The sequence below is a fragment of the Chaetomium fimeti genome (assembly GCF_033439085.1).
Source record: "Chaetomium fimeti strain CBS 168.71 chromosome Unknown B0H64scaffold_2, whole genome shotgun sequence".
NCBI lineage: Eukaryota > Fungi > Ascomycota > Sordariomycetes > Sordariales > Chaetomiaceae > Chaetomium > Chaetomium fimeti.
The window spans coordinates 1022387-1039457 of NW_026944330.1; the positions used below are offsets into that span (position 1 = coordinate 1022387).

The 17071-nt window shown below is 57.7% G+C and overlaps 6 protein-coding genes across 6 annotated transcripts; 3 read left to right on the forward strand and 3 right to left on the reverse strand.

Annotated features, from left to right (window-relative positions):
* The first annotated feature begins 281 nt into the window (after positions 1-281).
* On the forward strand, positions 282-2637 carry B0H64DRAFT_75645 (Endonuclease/exonuclease/phosphatase). The gene is made up of 2 exons (XM_062808716.1): positions 282-681; positions 858-2637. The coding sequence occupies exons 1-2, from the start codon at positions 506-508 to the stop codon at positions 2392-2394; spliced, it is 1713 nt and encodes a 570-aa protein (XP_062661969.1). The 5' UTR covers positions 282-505; the 3' UTR covers positions 2395-2637.
* Positions 2638-3405: 768 nt separating this feature from the next.
* On the reverse strand, positions 3406-4766 carry B0H64DRAFT_317199 (kinase-like domain-containing protein; the record flags this gene model as incomplete). The annotated part of the gene is made up of 4 exons (XM_062800319.1): positions 3406-3733; positions 3812-4352; positions 4408-4503; positions 4556-4766. The coding sequence occupies 4 exons, from the start codon at positions 4764-4766 to the stop codon at positions 3406-3408; spliced, it is 1176 nt and encodes a 391-aa protein (XP_062661970.1).
* Positions 4767-6726: 1960 nt separating this feature from the next.
* Positions 6727-10308, forward strand: B0H64DRAFT_438918 (rab-GTPase-TBC domain-containing protein; the record flags this gene model as incomplete). Its single annotated transcript, XM_062806387.1, has 2 exons — positions 6727-7149; positions 7207-10308. 2 exons carry the CDS (start codon positions 6727-6729, stop codon positions 10306-10308), a joined length of 3525 nt encoding a protein of 1174 aa, XP_062661971.1.
* Positions 10309-11197: 889 nt separating this feature from the next.
* B0H64DRAFT_471740 (uncharacterized protein) lies at positions 11198-13881 on the forward strand (the record flags this gene model as incomplete). The annotated part of the gene is made up of 8 exons (XM_062807901.1): positions 11198-11336; positions 11433-11567; positions 11657-11768; positions 11821-11934; positions 11990-12430; positions 12486-12589; positions 12703-13268; positions 13339-13881. The coding sequence occupies 8 exons, from the start codon at positions 11198-11200 to the stop codon at positions 13879-13881; spliced, it is 2154 nt and encodes a 717-aa protein (XP_062661972.1).
* On the reverse strand, positions 13665-15207 carry B0H64DRAFT_471741 (BTB/POZ protein). Its single transcript, XM_062807902.1, has 3 exons — positions 14831-15207; positions 14615-14741; positions 13665-14555 (listed from the first exon to the last, which is right to left on the reverse strand). The coding sequence occupies exons 1-3, from the start codon at positions 15136-15138 to the stop codon at positions 14091-14093; spliced, it is 900 nt and encodes a 299-aa protein (XP_062661973.1). The 5' UTR covers positions 15139-15207; the 3' UTR covers positions 13665-14090.
* Positions 15208-16609, reverse strand: B0H64DRAFT_385193 (chaperonin 10-like protein). The gene has a single exon (XM_062803056.1). The coding sequence runs from the start codon at positions 16438-16440 to the stop codon at positions 15352-15354; it is 1089 nt and encodes a 362-aa protein (XP_062661974.1). The 5' UTR covers positions 16441-16609; the 3' UTR covers positions 15208-15351.
* Positions 16610-17071: the final 462 nt, after the last annotated feature.

Below are 17071 nucleotides of genomic sequence, written 5' to 3' on the forward strand. Positions count from 1 at the left end.
GCATGCCATTCGTTTCATTAATTTCAGTCTCGTTTTGCTATTATGCCTCACATCCACCGTGACCTGATCGTGGAGACCCCCGTCATGAGTGATCGCTTCTGCACAGTGACCGGATAGCGCCGTGCTCAGCCTCCCATAATCGGTGGAAAAGTCGGTGTCGAGAGGCTGTACAGCTCAAGGCGCATCTCGACCCCTCTTGGACGGGGCCAGGTGATTCGGCCACCAGCGCGAAACAAACCCGTATAAAGAATGGTAGGACCCATTTCGTTACTCAATTAACAAGGAAAGAAGAGTTCCTGAGCATTCTCCGTCACTGTTGGTTCCCGTCTGCCCATATCTGCCTTGGCGCCTCCCATCCCCTCCCCCGCACTACCTTGAGCATCCCTGCCGGTACATTGCGGAAAACGCTCGGGACAAACCTGGATGTACATGACCAACACCGTTTTCGGAGGCCCAACCACGTCACGTTGCACCGTTTAATGTCCACACCAGAGAGGTTCTTGGGATGAAGTCGCGCAATACCTCCACAGATGCTGCAGCCATGGCGCCGTCAACGCTCAATTTGTTCATTCTCACCTTTAACTGCGCCAAAACCTTCATCAACCCGCCGGTCTTCGCAGCACATCTCCATGGCGCTCTCGCGGAACAAAACACGGCGGACCTACCAGACTTGGTTGTGTTGTAAGTTTGGTGAATATCCCTGCAGGAGGAGGTGGTCTCGTGCCCATCACGAGATGCGGCAGGCAAGGAAGCACGATTGAGGAGAGGACAGCGCGCTATTCCAGATCGTAGCTCCGGGGTGTTCAATCCTGTTGTAACCTGTATTTCACATGCTTACCTCGTTTCCTCCACGATAGCTCGCTCCAGGAGGTAGCCCCGCTCTCCTACGCCTTCATTGGCTCTTACTTCCTAAACCCCTACTACGCACGCTTCGGGGAGGCACTCAACCTCGCGTCGGCGAAGGTGCTCGCGACAGCCGACGGCGACGATGAACACGCCTCCCTCTCAGCGGCCGCTCCCGGCCGGAGGAGACCGCCATATACCCTCGTGCGCGCGAAGAACGTCGGGATGACGGCTATCCTTATGTACGCGCGAGACCCGACCTCGATACGGAAGATCGAGGAGGCAGAGTGCGGCTTCGGCGCGGCGGACATGGGGAACAAGGGTGCCGTCGGGTTGAGGGTGACCTGGAGCGGCCAGGCAGACGAGGCGGCGTCGGACAAGACGACGGAACTCACCTTCGTGGCCACCCACCTCGCGGCCATGGAATGGAATCTCAAGAAGCGCAACGCCAACTGGCGCAGCATCGTCGCCGGCTTGACCTTCGCCAACCCGCGGGCCATCGTTCCGGGCGTCTTCCCCGTCGACCAATCCGCCCCAACCCTGGACCGTGCCGGCAACGCACCCCTCCTCCCGACCGGCGACAGCCCCGACCCGAGCGAAGAAGAGCCCGACCAGACCCCTTCTTCCGAAGAAGAAGAAGAAGACGACACCCACCCGCTCCTCGCCCACCCGCAACTCCCCACCACCGACGCCGCGACCCTCGCCGCCCTGCAATCCATCTCCGTCTACAAGCCCACCTCCCACCTCTTCGTCGCGGGCGACCTCAACTACCGCATCGCCTCGACCACCCCACCCCCCTCCTCCACCTTCCCCTCCTTCGACCCGTCCTCCGACCACCACCACACCACTTTCTTCCCGCGCGACCAGCTCACACACGAACGCCTCGCCAACCGCACCCTGCACGGCCTGAGCGAGGCCCCGGTATCCTTCGGGCCCACCTACAAATTCGACCTGCTCGACGGCCCCGCCGGCGCCGCCAACGAGGCCGCCGTGCGCGCGGGGAACGCCGTGAACGGCGTCCCCGAGGTGCCGTGGCGGTTCGCGCCGCATCGCTGGCCCGGGTGGTGTGATCGCGTGCTGTATTTGGATGTGCCGGCGTGGGTTTCGGGTGCGAATTCTGATGAGGGTGAGGGTGAGGGGGTGGGGAGGGGGAAGGGGAAGGGCAAAGTGGGCGTGGAGGTGGGCGCGTATGATGCGCTGCCGCTGATGCAGAGCAGCGATCACCGCGCTGTGTACTTCCGTGCGCGGGTGCCCGTGCTGGGGGAGGCGGAGATGCGGCCGCCGACGGCGGGGGCTGAAGCTGAAGCTGAAATCGAGGCGTCGTCGGGGGAGGATGGGGATGGGGATGGGGGTGGGGGGCTGGTGGATCCGAGGGTCAGGATGCCTGTGCCTGTGGATGTGCACGCGTGGGAACGGCGGGCGGCGGCGCGGCGCAGGGAGGTGGTTGTGGGTTGGACGGCGTTTGTGTGGAGCACGCGTGAGGGCGCGGTGTTGTTGGCGACGTTGTTGGTGTTGGGGGTCGGGAGTTGGTGGTTGTTGAGGGTTTGGTGAGCGCGGGACGGGCGTACGTTCTGGGTTGGTTGATAAATGGGGAGTTGGGCTGGGGTATATATATACGTTTCGGGAGAGGGCTGCAAGGTCCTAGGGATAATGGCGTGGATTGTACGGCTTCTGTTTGTTTCGTGATCGGGTATCGTTTATAGACGCTGGAAGTGTTAATACGAGCACGTTGTGGGGTGTTGTGATTCTAGGGCGGGACTGCGTGCCTTGCGTGATCCACTGAGAGGAGGAATGGTATGGAATAAATCTACCACAAATTATAAAGGGAGAGAAACCCAAAAAAAAAAAAAGAGAGATAATGGGGAAGAGAGAAATGGGATTAAAGCAGTACGGGGTCGAGCAAGAGGTGAGAGTGAGGAAGAGGTGACAATCAAAAATAGAAAAGCGAAAGACATCATCACATATTGGTTGGTATTAAGCATAGCAGCTGGAGATGGCAACTCGGTTGTTTCGCTATTAGGTTCTTAGGTACCGTAATGTGTAGTCCCGGTTATTCGGTAGCTCCTATCCGCCATCTCCAAACACTCATAACAATACTCATAACAATACGGCAACACCCGCATCACCCCGTATCCCCCCAATACGGGCGCCCAAAGTCGCGACCACAATACGCATGCTCCATCCATCCCATCAGACCCCGAAAACGCCTGCTTAACCGCGCCAAAGTACACCAAAACCCGCCCGCTCTGTATCTGTTGCTTGCCACGAGAATAAAAGTCAAACAGACGAAAGCGAAACTCTTCTCTCTCTCTCTTTCTCTCTCTCCCCCCTCAGGACCGTCTTCATAATCAGCAGCCAGCGGCAACAACAAACGCTGGCTCGGTTGAAACTGTAACCCCCTTCACCGCAGATGCTCCCCATCAAACCGGGTATTCGCAACTAAAAACCAAAAGAACCAACGGAACCAAACCCCAAACCACCGCGAATTAGCATCTTGCCTTCACCACCACCACCAACCCCACGAGCACCCCCCACCACCCCAGCACACTCCCCGCGCGCCCTTCAAAAATCCTTAAAGTACGCATCATACTTCCCCACCATCTCCTCGGTGTACTCGTCCCGGTTGGCGTCCTCCTCGGGGTAGATGTCGAAGCACTGGGCATCGCCGGGGTACCTAACCGGGGGGATGATGGGGCCGCGGTGGCGCTTGTGGTAGACGGCGTCCCAGTCGACGCCGGCGAAGAAGGGGTGGGCCTTCACCTTGGCGGCGCCGCCCGAGATGTTACCGAGGCGGCGGGACCGGTCGACGGTGCAGAACTGCCGGATGATGTCCTTGGCGGGGTCGCTGATGGCGGGTTCTTGGGGGAACACGATGGGCTTCTCGACGATTCTGTGCGCGGGGGGGGATGGTTAGGTTTGGGAGGGAGGTTTGAGGTTTGGCGGGGCGGGGTGGGAAGGGGGACCGTACTGTTTGTAGATCTCAATAGGGTTCTGGTGCCAAAACGGCGGGTAGCCCGTGAGGAACTCGTAGATGAGGATCCCCAGCGCCCACCAGTCGACCGCGGTGGTATGACCCTTGTTATGGATCACCTCCGGCGCGAGGTACTCGGGTGTGCCGCAAAGGGTGTAGGTTTCGACTGGGTGGCCGGATTCGTTATTTCCTAACCGCTTGGCGAAACCAAAGTCGACGAGCTTGATGTGGCCCTCGCCGTCTAGTAGGAGGTTTTCAGGCTTCATGTCCCGATAGGCTATCCCCCCTTGATGCTCGTGCAAGTGCTCGAGGATTAGGACGATCTCGGCGGCGTAGAAGCGGGCCATGTTTTCGTCGAAACGGCGGAACTTGCGCAGGTAGGTGAAGAGTTCGCCACCAGGCACGTAGTCAAGGAGGATGTAGAGGAAATCGTGATCCGAGAAGGAGGCCACATAGTTCGTTATAAAGGGGTGCCCTCTTACGTCGGCCAGGATCTGACGCTCGTGGCGCACGTGGTCAATCTGCTTCAGTTTGATTACTATAGCTGGTTAGCATTCCCTCCCTTGCCGTCCAAACTTCTCGAGTAAACCTACCTTCGGTCTTTCGGAGTATCTTGAGGGCATACACCTTGCTGCGATCGGTTTCGGTGCCGTGGGATGGCCGCACGAGGCATACGCGGGCAAAGGTCCCTGTATACGGGTGTAAGTGGCTGGGTATTGGGTAGAAGGGGGTAGGTAGTACCTGTTCCCAATGTCCTCACGCGAACGAGGTCGCTCACAGACAGCTTCCTGGATGTCACATCGAAGGGCTCATCATTAAAATCCCTTTGTTGTGATTGTTGCGATTGCTGCTGCTGCTGCTGTTGCCCGTTGCCGGCAGCCCTCATAGCGGCCGCCTGCAATGGATGAAGCCCCGGCGGAAGCGCCTGGGAGTGCGCGACCGTAGCCGCCATGGTGTCGGTGGGTGTCGAGACGTTGTGGTGTCGTTGCTGTAAGCGAGGTTCGCACGGGAGGATCCTCGTTATACGCTGGTTATATGCAGTACCTGGAAGCTGGTCCGTCCGAGGATCTCGATGCGCTGTGGTAGTGCTCCCACGTGGTGTCTAGTTTGCTGGCAGGTGATTGATTGCGGGGCAACCAAGATGGAAGGGTGTTGCCCTGTTCATGTGCTTGGGGGGCTTGCCGTGTCCCGCTCGTGATGGGATGGGAGAGTGGGTAAGTGACGGAGGTAGTAGGTATAAAGAGGATGGGGGGAGCTAGAAGGAGGGGTCGCAGCTGAACATGAGATCGAAATCGAAATCCAACCTCCCGGGGTTGCATGGACCGAGGCCGAGTGGAGCGGGTAAGTTGCCGAAGAAGGGACAAGCCAAGGAACAAGCCAAGGTGACGGCAGGTAATGAACAATAGGCAGTGGACGAATGGACCGAGGACTGCCTTCTTCCTTCGAACTCAGCTTGCGGCTCGGGGCTCGCGGGGTTTAACAACCTGGAACGTGGGGTAGGGTAGGGGACAGGGGACAGGTTTGAGGAAGGCGATCAGCGGCGCTGGGGCACTCGCCAGTCGCTGGGACCTTGGCAAAGGAAGCGGCGGATGACGTTGGCGTTGCAGGACAAGCGGACCCTGAAATATCGCCAAATCCCGGAACCAACCTCCCAACTGGGGAAAACAAACCTGGAAAGACCGAAGCCGTGAGGCCGTCAACAAACAGGCAAATTCGCCAAGAGGGATTGTTGGAAATGTGTATACTGGTGACTGCTACATTGGTAGGGACCTAAACTGCTAAAGCAGGTAGTACGGCTTGCTTGGGTCAAACGCACCGAAGCAAACTTCAATTTCAGACACAAGCCCAACAATTAACATGGGAGGAGGAAAATGCGAGATGCCGCCCAACCGGGTGATTGTGTCATGGCGGCGATGTCATTGAAGCAATCTGCCCGAAACGGCGCGGGCCGGTTTCCATGGTGTGGAACTCGGACCCCTGGGTCAGGGCCGGAGATGAGCAAACTAGCAGACAGAGAGAACTGGCAGATGACAGCAAGTTACCAAGTCAAGGATAGAGAGATAAAAGGCAACGTTCTGTCCCCCCGTTGAAGGGGTATGGAAAGGTACCTTGATATCCCAATGTGGTTGGGACGAAACCGGCGCCTGCCGCTAGGTGTTGCTGCTTCAGGACAACGGAGCCTGGAATGTTTCGTGCTCCTCCTGATTCAATACTTTGAATTGGGTCTCGTGGTGCTCAATTGCCATCGCAATAATTCAAGCCGTGCGGCTACTCTGCAGCTGAGGATGAATGACGGCTACACTACTTTCGTATTCTGGGTCCGGTTCGCGGCTGCACGGCATCGAGCGCAAGATGACGGATGCAAGTCACTCATCTGGAAGTTGAAGAACGGGGCAGCAGGGCTAGGTGTGTTTGAATCGGGCAGTGGGCTGCAGGCGACGAACGAACTGCGAGAAGCGGGGCAACCGCTGCCGGGGATGTGCCAGCCCAGCCCTGGCGAGAGGGGCTCCACATCCGGCGGTGGCCGGGTGGGTGCTGCTGCCTCGTGAGCACGACTCGCCCAGGCATTCCAGGTCCTGTTCCTAACCTAACTTGGGTCGGCATTTGGTTGCCCATCCTGTCAGCCGCACACACGAGACGGGCATCAACTTCGAAACACCCAACAACAACAACCCCTCACCCCTCAAAACGCTACGCCGCTAGATACCACATTGAATCACCAATCCATCATCCCGCCGATCACCGAACCACCTAACCGCTGCTCCCGAGCAATGTCATCCTAACTACCGAACTCGCATTTCCTCAAAATATCACCCACCCGACTACACTAGTTCCTCGCCGAGCCTCGACTTGCAACACCCCCCGGGGGCTGCAATCCGAGATAGGAGCTTCCGCGATCTACCAGACACAGGATGTTGAACTTCTCGAGCTTCGTACAGAAGGCGCAGCAGTTGTTAGACCCGGTGCAGGGCTTGAACCTCTCCGAATCCGACCGAAATCCATCCAAAGCATCCCTGTTCCAAAGCCAGTTTCGGCTCCCGTCATCTCAGCACCCTCTGTATGAGATCACGGCCGAGCTCACCATCCCACCCGCGAATGCGACACAAGGCGACCGAGACCGAGACCGGGGCCACCAATATGCCGGCAAGCTCCATCTCTCCGAGGCCTTCCTCTCCTTCTCCACCACACCGTCTAGCTTCCTACAGTCAGCGACCACAACGACCTCTTCCATATTCACAGGGCAAACACACGGCGGGGGACCTGGCGGAAATGGCTTCACATTCCCCCTCTGTTCTATCCGAAGGGTTGAGCGGTTACACAGTCAAAACTTCCAGGTACGAGGGTCTGCTCCCGATGGTCGGTGTAGACTGGGCTGACGGAATGTGATTTAGTTTGCCCTCTCAATATCAACATGGAATGGTATAAGCCAGGATGCCGCCAAGGAGAAAGACAAGAAGGAGCTGAGGGAACAGCGCGTGACGCTGCAACTTGCCGGCACTCGACAAGCCTGCGAACGATTCTGCGATGGACTCAAGAAAGGTTTACGATCAAATGTCGGTATGGTCGCCAAGCTGAAGAAGGTCACGGCCGAGTGCTACTCCGAATACCTCCTCCGACCCGAAGACAAGAAGAACGCGCCACCGCCCGATGCTGGCCTGGGCATGCTCTTTAAATACCCCGGCGATCCCAAGAAGCTGCGCGATAGGGCGAAGATGAGGTTATGGGCCGAGTACCTGAGGGACAACGGTCGGAACACGACCTTGATCCGCCAGCCTACGTTTCACAAACTCATCCGAGTCGGCTTGCCCAACAGGCTGAGGGGCGAGATGTGGGAGCTGACGTCGGGTTCCATCTACCTGAGGCTCGAAAGCCCGACCCTCTACGCCGACACCCTATCTAAGTTTTCCGGCCAGGAGTCGCTGGCGATCGACGAGATTGAAAAAGATCTAAACCGCAGCTTGCCCGAGTATCCGGGCTTCCAGAGTGAAGAGGGCATCGGCCGCCTCCGCCGGGTCCTCACTGCCTACAGCTGGGTGAACGCCGATGTCGGTTACTGCCAGGCTATGAACATCGTCGTGGCCGCACTCCTCATCTACATGTCAGAGGCCCAGGCCTTTTTCCTCCTTTCGGCCTTGTGTGACCGGTTAGTACCAGGGTACTACTCGACAACTATGTACGGCACACTGCTCGACCAAAAAGTGTTTGAATCCCTGGTAGAGAAGACGATGCCGATTCTGTGGGAGCATCTCGTTAAGAGCGATGTCCAGCTGTCCGTCGTTTCACTCCCTTGGTTCTTATCACTCTACATCAACTCGATGCCCCTGGTGTTCGCATTCAGAGTCCTGGATGTCTTCTTCGTCGAAGGCCCTAAAGTATTATTCCAAGTCGGTTTGGCCATCCTCAGAATAAACGGGGAGGAGTTGCTAGACGCAGCGGACGACGGCGCCTTCATCTCGGTTCTCAAATCCTATTTTGCCCGCCTAGACGAGTCGGCGCACCCGAAGTCGGAGAACCCGAAGCTGAGGGCCGTTACCAAATTCCAGGAGCTCATGGTCGTCGCGTTTAAAGAGTTTGCTGGCATTACCCACAGCAGCATCACAGAACTTCGCCTGAAGAACAAGGATGCCGTCCTGAGCAATATCGAGAACTTCGCCAAGCGCACAGCCATTAGGAATCTTGGGCCGGATAGTAAACTGCTCAGCAACGATGAACTCGGCGCACTGTATGATCGGTTCTACACAGTTTTGTACGAGAGGCAACAGCGCGACCACATCATTAAGCAGGAGCAGGCAAGGCGATCCAAAAACAGCCGGTCACGGATTGCCGAAGCGGCTAGCGAGGCCGACCAGAGCGTCGAGAAGGGGCGGGTTGGTTTGGGCCCGAGCACCAGCCTGATGGACTATGATGCATTCCGCGAATTCCTCGCGGGCATGTCCAAATGGGCCATTTCAGATGCGCCCTCGACACCCCAACGGGACGCATTCGCGGAAAAGGATAAGGGCTTCTATGGTAGCTTTAGACGGGCCGATACGCTGCTGTCACCGTGGGGAGCTGGCCCAGAGCCGGCGGAACATGAGTTCCTCCAAAGGTTGTTCCAGAAGTGGGATACCGACTCGTCCTCGGCCCTCACTCTACAGAAGGTTGTGTCCGGCCTCGCACGCATCAAGGGGAAACGTGACATTATGGGAGCCATCAATTACTTCTTCGAACTCCACGATGATAACGGCGATGGCAAGGTGGACCGGGAAGGCATATTGCGCATGTCGGAAGCTTTGCTGTTCCTTTCCCGTCGTGGGCTGGAGGGCACGTTGAGCCCGTCGAATTCGAGCCTAACGCTAGCCGGAGAGAGCACGAATGGTGCCCAGAGCGACGTTCAACCGGTGAGCGAGCGATTTCTCGGCAGCGTCAGCGCGTTCATAAGGAGATGCTTTGAGTACGCCGACCCGGATCACCCAAAGAACCAAGATAGTTCGCTGCGGGAAGTCCAGGAAAAGCTTGAATCGACACAGATTAACGAGCCGGCGGGCGAAGAGCTAGCAAACCCCGACGCATTCGCCATCGGTGATGACGACGAGGACGAGGACGAGGATGATGAAGACGATCTCTTAGCGATGGACTCACCAACCGGCAGCCCCAAAGCAGCAGCTAAGAAGTTTGGGAACTCACCACCTACGCTCCAGCTCAACTCGACGGAACTAACCCCCGGCGACGTCGACACCCGCCGCCGCGTCTCAAAAGCCCAATCCGAAAAGGCCAACATCGCACTCGACCCATCCAACCCCCTACACATCACCCTCCCCACCTTCCGCATGGTAGTCCTCGCCGACGAACTCCTCGAACAATTCTTCGAAACCTCCTTCCCCGCCTCCTTCCACATCATCGAAGGGCTAACAACCACGCCCACCAGCGCCTCGTCCCTGACCACCTTCTCCAGCCTGGGCATGGGCGCCGGCCGCGCCGTCAACGCGGCGCTCGGCACCGGACAGGGCGGCGCGCCGGGGCCGGGGCCGGGGCCTGCGGGCGGCGCCGGCCGCGGCCTGCGCGGCGTGCTCGACAACATTGTCACCGACGGCATGCGCGTCGCCGCCGAGGTCCGCCGCCGCATGGAGGAGGCCCAGAAGGAGCTCGAGAAGAATGCCCTGCCGGACCAGCAGCTGCAGGGGCAGCAGCAACAGCGGGGCGGGAATGATGAGGAGGAGGACGATGAGGATGAGGATGGCGGGTTTGATCGGGCGTCGACTAGGAGTGGGAAGGGCGCCTCTGCGTACCAGGGCGATGCGGAGCGCCGCAGTGTGCGGAGCTCGGATAGGGATCTGTTGATGGGGGCTGATGCGGAGGCTAGTGATGGGGCGTTGGTGGCGGTTGGGGAGGGGGATGGTGGTGTAGAGGGGGGCGGTGAGTCTGCGGCGGCCGGGAATGGGGCGGGCTCCTCGTCGAGTGTGGGTGCGGGAGGGGGGACGGGCAAGGTTGTGGGGGTCGAATTTGATGGGTAGAAGGATGCTGTATGCCGTTGAGCCCGGCACGGTGGTGGTTGTGGTCGGGGATGGGGTGATGGGGCGAATGCTACTCTGCTGCTGCTCTTTTGGTTTATTTCGGCTGGACATTTATCGGCGGTGTTTGCTGAAATGTTCGACACAATCCTGGCGTCAGGAGGAATGGGCTTGGAGTCAGGGAGCGGACGCGGAGCTGCTTGTAAGTGGCTACCAGAGCTAGGTATTGATGGAGGATGGCGCCTGCTAGTTTGCTGGCGGTCTAGACTCGGGTACACTCATACATCGTATCGTGGTCATGGGTGCTGTTCACGTCGGTCTCGCCGCTTCCAGGATGTCAGGGGTTCTCCCCCGTCGGGGGAAAGCCTCCGCGGAATCTCGCCGGCCGTTGCGTTTGGCATTTTCAACGAGCTTCTCATCTAGTTTGCGTTGGAGTTTTGATCCCTCCTGGCATCTGCCAAGGGCTAACGGGTGCCCTCCCTTTCGCATGCTGCGAGGCTAGGGCTTGTCTAGACTCTCGTGTGAGACCATCAACTAGGAATGCTTGTCAAATATCGACCGCATTGTGTCTTGACTGTTCTTTTCCTCTGTCGTTACCGTTATGTGCATTCCACGCCCCGCACTGGGGGTGTCTTAGATCGCGCCAACACCATGGACCTAGTATCGTGAGCCGACGCGACGGCGCCCTGATCGTGGGATCACTTGGTGGTTGCGTTATCCCCTTTCGCTCTTCAAACATGCGACTCGCCCGCCATGGAAACGATACTTAGAACAGCACCGCATCCGGCCGCCTTTGCTTGAAGCGTCCTACAGTCCGCTCCTTCATCGTAGATAGCTTTCTGCCCTCACTTCTTGACGGTGTTTTGACGGTGCCGTCGTCCCTTACGTCAACATGCGACCTCGGGTCGGACAGGCCCTCGCGGCCGCCGCCGGTCTGCTGAGCGTCGGCGTCCATGCCCAGGGTTATCTAGGCTCGGTCGCGGCCGAGATCGCCGCCTGTGGATCGGATAACTTTGTTAATCTTGGTTGTTGTATGTCGATTTCTGTGTTTTTCAGCACCTTTACAGCTCTTGATAGCTCCTTTTCTCAACACCAACTCGTAAATAAGGGCTAACGTTGTTGAACAGTCCCCAACTTCCTCATCAGTGCCGGGCTTTTCTTCAGCTTCACCCCTGAGGGCCCCAATCCCACGGATCCGTCCCGCAGCTTTCCCAACTGGGACCCCGGCTCCAGCATCAACAACACTGTGACGCCGCTCCGACGTTTGCCGCCAACGAGTTGGTGCCCATCATCAACTCCAACCCGGCCCTCGCCGACTACTATCAGCACCTGGGCTGCTACAACTCCCCAGCCGGGTTTCCCACTCAGGATGTCCGAGCATCGGCGCTGGTGGTCGACATTGATGTTTGCTTCAACATGTGCGCCGGTCTGGGGTATCCCCTGGTCCACGGGTCCCCTGAAGCGTGAGTTACGCCAGGACAAGTGTGACTATTATGTGCTGACGCGCTCCTACAGTGGCCAGGTTCGCTGCCGTTGCGGGTCGGCGTTCGGTCTCGGAGCATTCCGCGTCCATGCTGAGCTGCTGTCCACGCCAGGCGTGTGCAACACGACGTGTGATGCTGCCCCTGGGTGAGTATCATCCCTCCCATGCCACTTCTCTACATCATGGCTGACGGGCTTCCAGTGTTTTTGGTGACTGCGACACCTCATCTCAACGCTGCTGCGGCCAGAACAACATATACCCCGTGTACATCAACACGCAGCTGCAGGGCTGCTACACGCCCCTGATCCCCGGTTTCAAGCGCCTGTTCACCGACCTCCTCTTTGAATGTGACGACATCCTGGACACGCTGACCGGGCCGCCGACAGTGCTGGACCAGCCAGACTACGACCCGGGTCTCATCATCGAGGCCGAGGTGGCTCTCATCCGGCGGCCAACGGTGCCCGTGCTGGGGAGCAACACCGACTATCTCTATGGCTGCCTCGGGCTGGGCCCGCTCGGCCTCGACAGTATCTTTGGTCTCCTGCTGTCTATTACGCCATCTATCAGCCCCACGACACTCGACGCCTGTGCCGCCGAGTGTGATTCTCAGGGATATAGTGCTTTTGGCATGGTTAACGGCGTGTGAGTTGACGGATACGCCCTTGAAAGCTGTGGCATTGTGCTGACCTCACGCTAGGGACTGCCACTGCGCACCTGGCGTGCTTCTCGGTCTTACTCTTGACATGGGGGTTTGCCGAGTCCCTTGCGCAGATGCCGACAATACCTCGTGTTGTCCTACGTGTAAGTCTTTCGGGTGCTCAACTTCATGACCTAGGGCTCAGGCCGGTTGTTTGCTTCCTCTTGTTTCGGCTCTTCTGTGCTTTATGGTGTTTTTCACCGCTAATTCTATGTAGCGACATCAACCAAGACGACTACAACAACAACCACTACGACCTCGACGTCTACAGCAATCATCACGACTAGCACCACGACCACTGGGACTGAGTCCACGACCGCTACGGAAATCACAAGCACTACTACCACCGATATCTCAACCACCAGCACAACCACCACTGGGATTGAGACTACCAGCACCACCACGACTGATATCTCAACGAGAAGCACCACCACCACAGCCTTCATAACATACGTAGACCGCTCCACCACATACATCGCCACGGACACCGAGACGGCCCTCACAACAACGACAGATATTTCAACTACAAGTACCCCGACCACTGGAATCGAGACTACCAGCACTACCACGACTGATATCTCGACTACAAGCACAACCACCACCGGAATCGAAACCACCAGCACCACGACAACCGACGTCTCCACGGCACGCACCACCACCAGCACCACACGCACCCACACCAACGTACGCGTCACCCGCACGACGACCACCACCACCACTACGACCACGACCAGCTCGACCACCACCGACGACGAGACCAGCACCCGCTTCTTCACCGCCGACGTCACCACCACGCGCACGCGTACTCGGACTGAGTATACGACGGCCACGACGGGCTGGCCGGGGCATCCAGGACATCCGGGGCATCCGGGGCATCCGGGGCATCCGGGGTGGCCTGGGTGGCATGGGTCGGGGTGGCCGGGGCCGGGGTGGCCGTATCCGCACCCGCATCCTGAACCGGAACCTCATCCCCATCCTCATCCGGAACCAGAACCGCACCCGCATCCGCATCCACACCCCAACCCGGGCGAGGATGGGGGTAGGGGGTAATGAGCCGTGGACGGGTGGGGGTTGGGGACCTGGTGGTGGTGGTGGTGGTGGTGGTGGTGGGTATGGGGGTGATGGGCCGGGGGGTGGGTATGGTTATGGCGGTTATGGGTATGGAGATGGGTCGGGGGGTGATTATGGTGATGATTATGGTGATGATTATGGTGATGATTATGGTGATGATTATGGTGATGATTATGGTGATGATTATGGTGATGGGTATGGCCATGGTCATGTTAGTGGTGATGCGCCGGGCGGGCCGGAAGGGGGTCGGGGTATAGATGGTAGTGAAGAGGGGGTGGAGGGGATGGCGGTACGTGCGGCGAGGCCGACGAGGTTTGGGGCTTGAGTTCCCCCGTGTGCGAGAGAGAGACTGGGTAGGTTATTAGTAACCCGTCGAGTTGGGCGGATGGAGGGTGGAAGGTTCGCTATAGGGTAATAATGCAAGGATTAGTTCGAGGGTTGTGTTGTTTTACCATGTGTGCGTGCGTTTTATAGTTACCACCGGAGGTAAGTTGGGGCCAGTGACGGGCCGTGGCGTGGCTCCCCCCATTAGTTTCAGAAGATACGCTTTTTGCGCATATATATAACCATATCATACGTCAAAGCTCCCAGCCCCTTAACCACATCTCGTACATCCTCCTCGTCTAGCCATTCGGAATGCTTGCAAAGTGTTTCCACGACGACATCCCTTAGGCCTCTGTCATCCTCAATAGTGGATGTATACACCTCCTCCATTGCCGGAAGGAAATCATCGATGTCTGGGGAGCGAGCAGTAGCAGCCTTGAATTGTCGAAGTGCAACAGCCTTCAGTCCGTGGATCAGGTACTTCTCTGCCAAGGAGTAAACCTTTGCATGAGTAAGAAGGGCGCCCCCTCCTGGTTCGCTGTCGTTGGTTCTGTGTCGGTCCGTTTCTAAGCCATGTAATTGTATGTCATAGTCGAAGTGGTACAGGTAATGCACCATGATATCGACAAGCCGAGGGTCATCATCTGGGAGGTCAATCTTTCCTTCCTGTGCCTCCTGCTTTAAGGTTAGTTCCACGCCTTTGCTAGTTTGCTAGTGCATGGACTTTCACTGACCTTGAAGGTTCCGCGGCAAGCTGCAGAGAAGAAGTCGGACTGGGTGCACACGACGGCCTTATGCGCGTGGTATTCCTTTCCTCGGCAGGATATCACGAGGTCTGAGTACTCCCCGCTGGTGTAGAGCCTATTTGGAGGCGATTGTCAGCACCTAATAGGTCAATAATTCCCAAGAGGGAAACGGCGAGAGCGAAATGATGACTGCGACATAATTACCCTTTTAGAGAATCTATGAGGATTTTAGAGGTATCAATCGTATGATTCGTATCATCTCGAGCCGTACCGCAGGCTGTGGCTGTCTGAGTCACGGGGCGCGATGACCAAGATCTAAACCCTGGCGCCATTGCAAAGCCTGATGCTGATGTCTGTGGGCTAGCGCGTACAGGAGGGGTCGGTGTTGTGACTGTGGTCGAGCCGAAGATGGAGGTAGAGCCATGAGTCATGTGCCGAGCCGAGTTCTCGCGATGCTGGCGAAGCGCTTCTGCGCTCACAAAATAACGTTCGCACTCATAACAATACTCCATCTTGGCCAGTATTTGGAATACTTTCAAGTCTGCATCGGGCCTCCCTCCGTTGCCATGCCCATTCTGTGTTGGACTAATTAAATCGTGACAATCGTCCCGCTCCTGCATTCAAAACTTCAAGCACTGCGGCCCGACCCCGCCCAATCGTTGAGTTGTCACGTGGCTTCCATGACGACGTGTATGGAGGCCAAGCAGGGTTTCGGCTTATACAAGTCACAACTTGACCACTATCTTGCCACCAGACACCTTACCCGCCCGCAACTTGTCCAGTCCCGTCAAGATTCCATTCCACCCCCCCTCCTCCAAAAGAACTGGCGGCGCCCTGAGTTTCTTGCTGCCCACGAGCTGCGGCAAAGTGGCATAAAAGCGGGCGAGCGCCTTGCGGTCGTCGGGGAGCGCTGGCCACTTCGGTCCAACGGGCGGCAGCCATTGGAATGCATGGCCGAAGAGCGTGTAGGCCAAGATGAGCTCGTGCTCGACCCCGGGATACTTGGGCTTGGGTGGCTGCAGCAGCGTGATGAGTTTGCCCTTGCTGTTCTTGAGCACTTCGTCGCTGATCCCGAAGGACTTGCCCTTGGAGAAGCAGTCAACGGCAATGGAGATGTCGGGGTACTGCTTGGTGATTGCGGTGGCAACGTCTGGGTCGTGGTAGTCAAAGACAGCGTCGGCGCCATAGCTCTTCACGAGGTCGGTGGAGTGTGGCGAGGCGGTCGTGACAACAGTGTAGCCGGCGAGCTTGGCGGTTTGAATGGTAAAGAGGCCGGCAGCTGTGGAACCGGCGTAGATGAAAATGGCAGGCGCTGTTTGCTGCCGCCGAATGTCCTGTTCCTCGCCAGGATAAGGGAGGCCGAGGCGGCAATTTAGAGCAAGCATGGCCGTCGCGGCAGAGACGCCGAACGTTGCAGCAGCTGCGTCGTCCACGTCGTCCGGGACCTTCCATGCGAGATCACTATCAATTTTGAGGTACTCGGCGAAGGCACCCCGGCCGGGAACGAGACCACCGTGAACAACGCCTGCAACGCGGTCCCCAACTGACCAAGCTTTAACGGCGTTACCACCGACTTTGGCGACTTCGCCAGCATAGTCGCAGCCGATGGTGGATCCGGGAGGTGAGATAACATCAATGTGCATATGGTCGGTCGGATTAAGTGCGACGGCGCGGACCTTGACAAGGATCTCGTTGGGGGAGATGGTCGGCTCGGGGACGTCTGTGAACTCTGCAGCTGGGCCCCCGATGGTCTTGCCCAAGGCCAGAGTAGCAACCCTTGAGAGGAGGTGAGGTTTTGACACAAGGGCCTTCATGGCGAGAATAATCAGAAAGATGACTGGGTGGTACGGGGCAGTGATGTCTGGGACGAAAGAGAAAGAATGTCGAAGTCGTGGCTGTTATTTCAATTTGTATTCCAGGTTATCTAGCCCAAGTTGCCCAACCCTTCAGAAGTTCAGAGCTTGCCAAAAACCCACGTCTATGCTAGCACTGGCTTGGTTAGACAGGCCTCCATGGCAAACCCTCCGAAAGTGGCAACTGAGTGACCTCACTGACCTCACTCGGGGGTCAACGATCACTAATCAAACTACCCAAGGTTCCACCCGCAGATCGAACCGGGGGAAATAAACAGCCGATTCCCCATGACAGTTTATATAATCCGGCCGTTCTACAAAAACCCATGCGGAGCTAGATTCTCGTGTGGGTTGGATATATCTCCGGACGGTAGGCGCACCGGGAGGCCCCAACCCCTGACGGACGAGAGACGGGGGAGAGGGGGGAGGAGGGGGAGGGGCATGATTTGACAGATGGGGCTTCGACCGCCCAAGGAAGTCCACTTTTTAGAAACTTTAGCCTTTAGGTACTGCCCTGACAGCCGAGGCATGTAATAAGGAAATGATGCAACCGAGACCTGGTGGCGGGCACCTCGGCGCTGGGATTGTGATA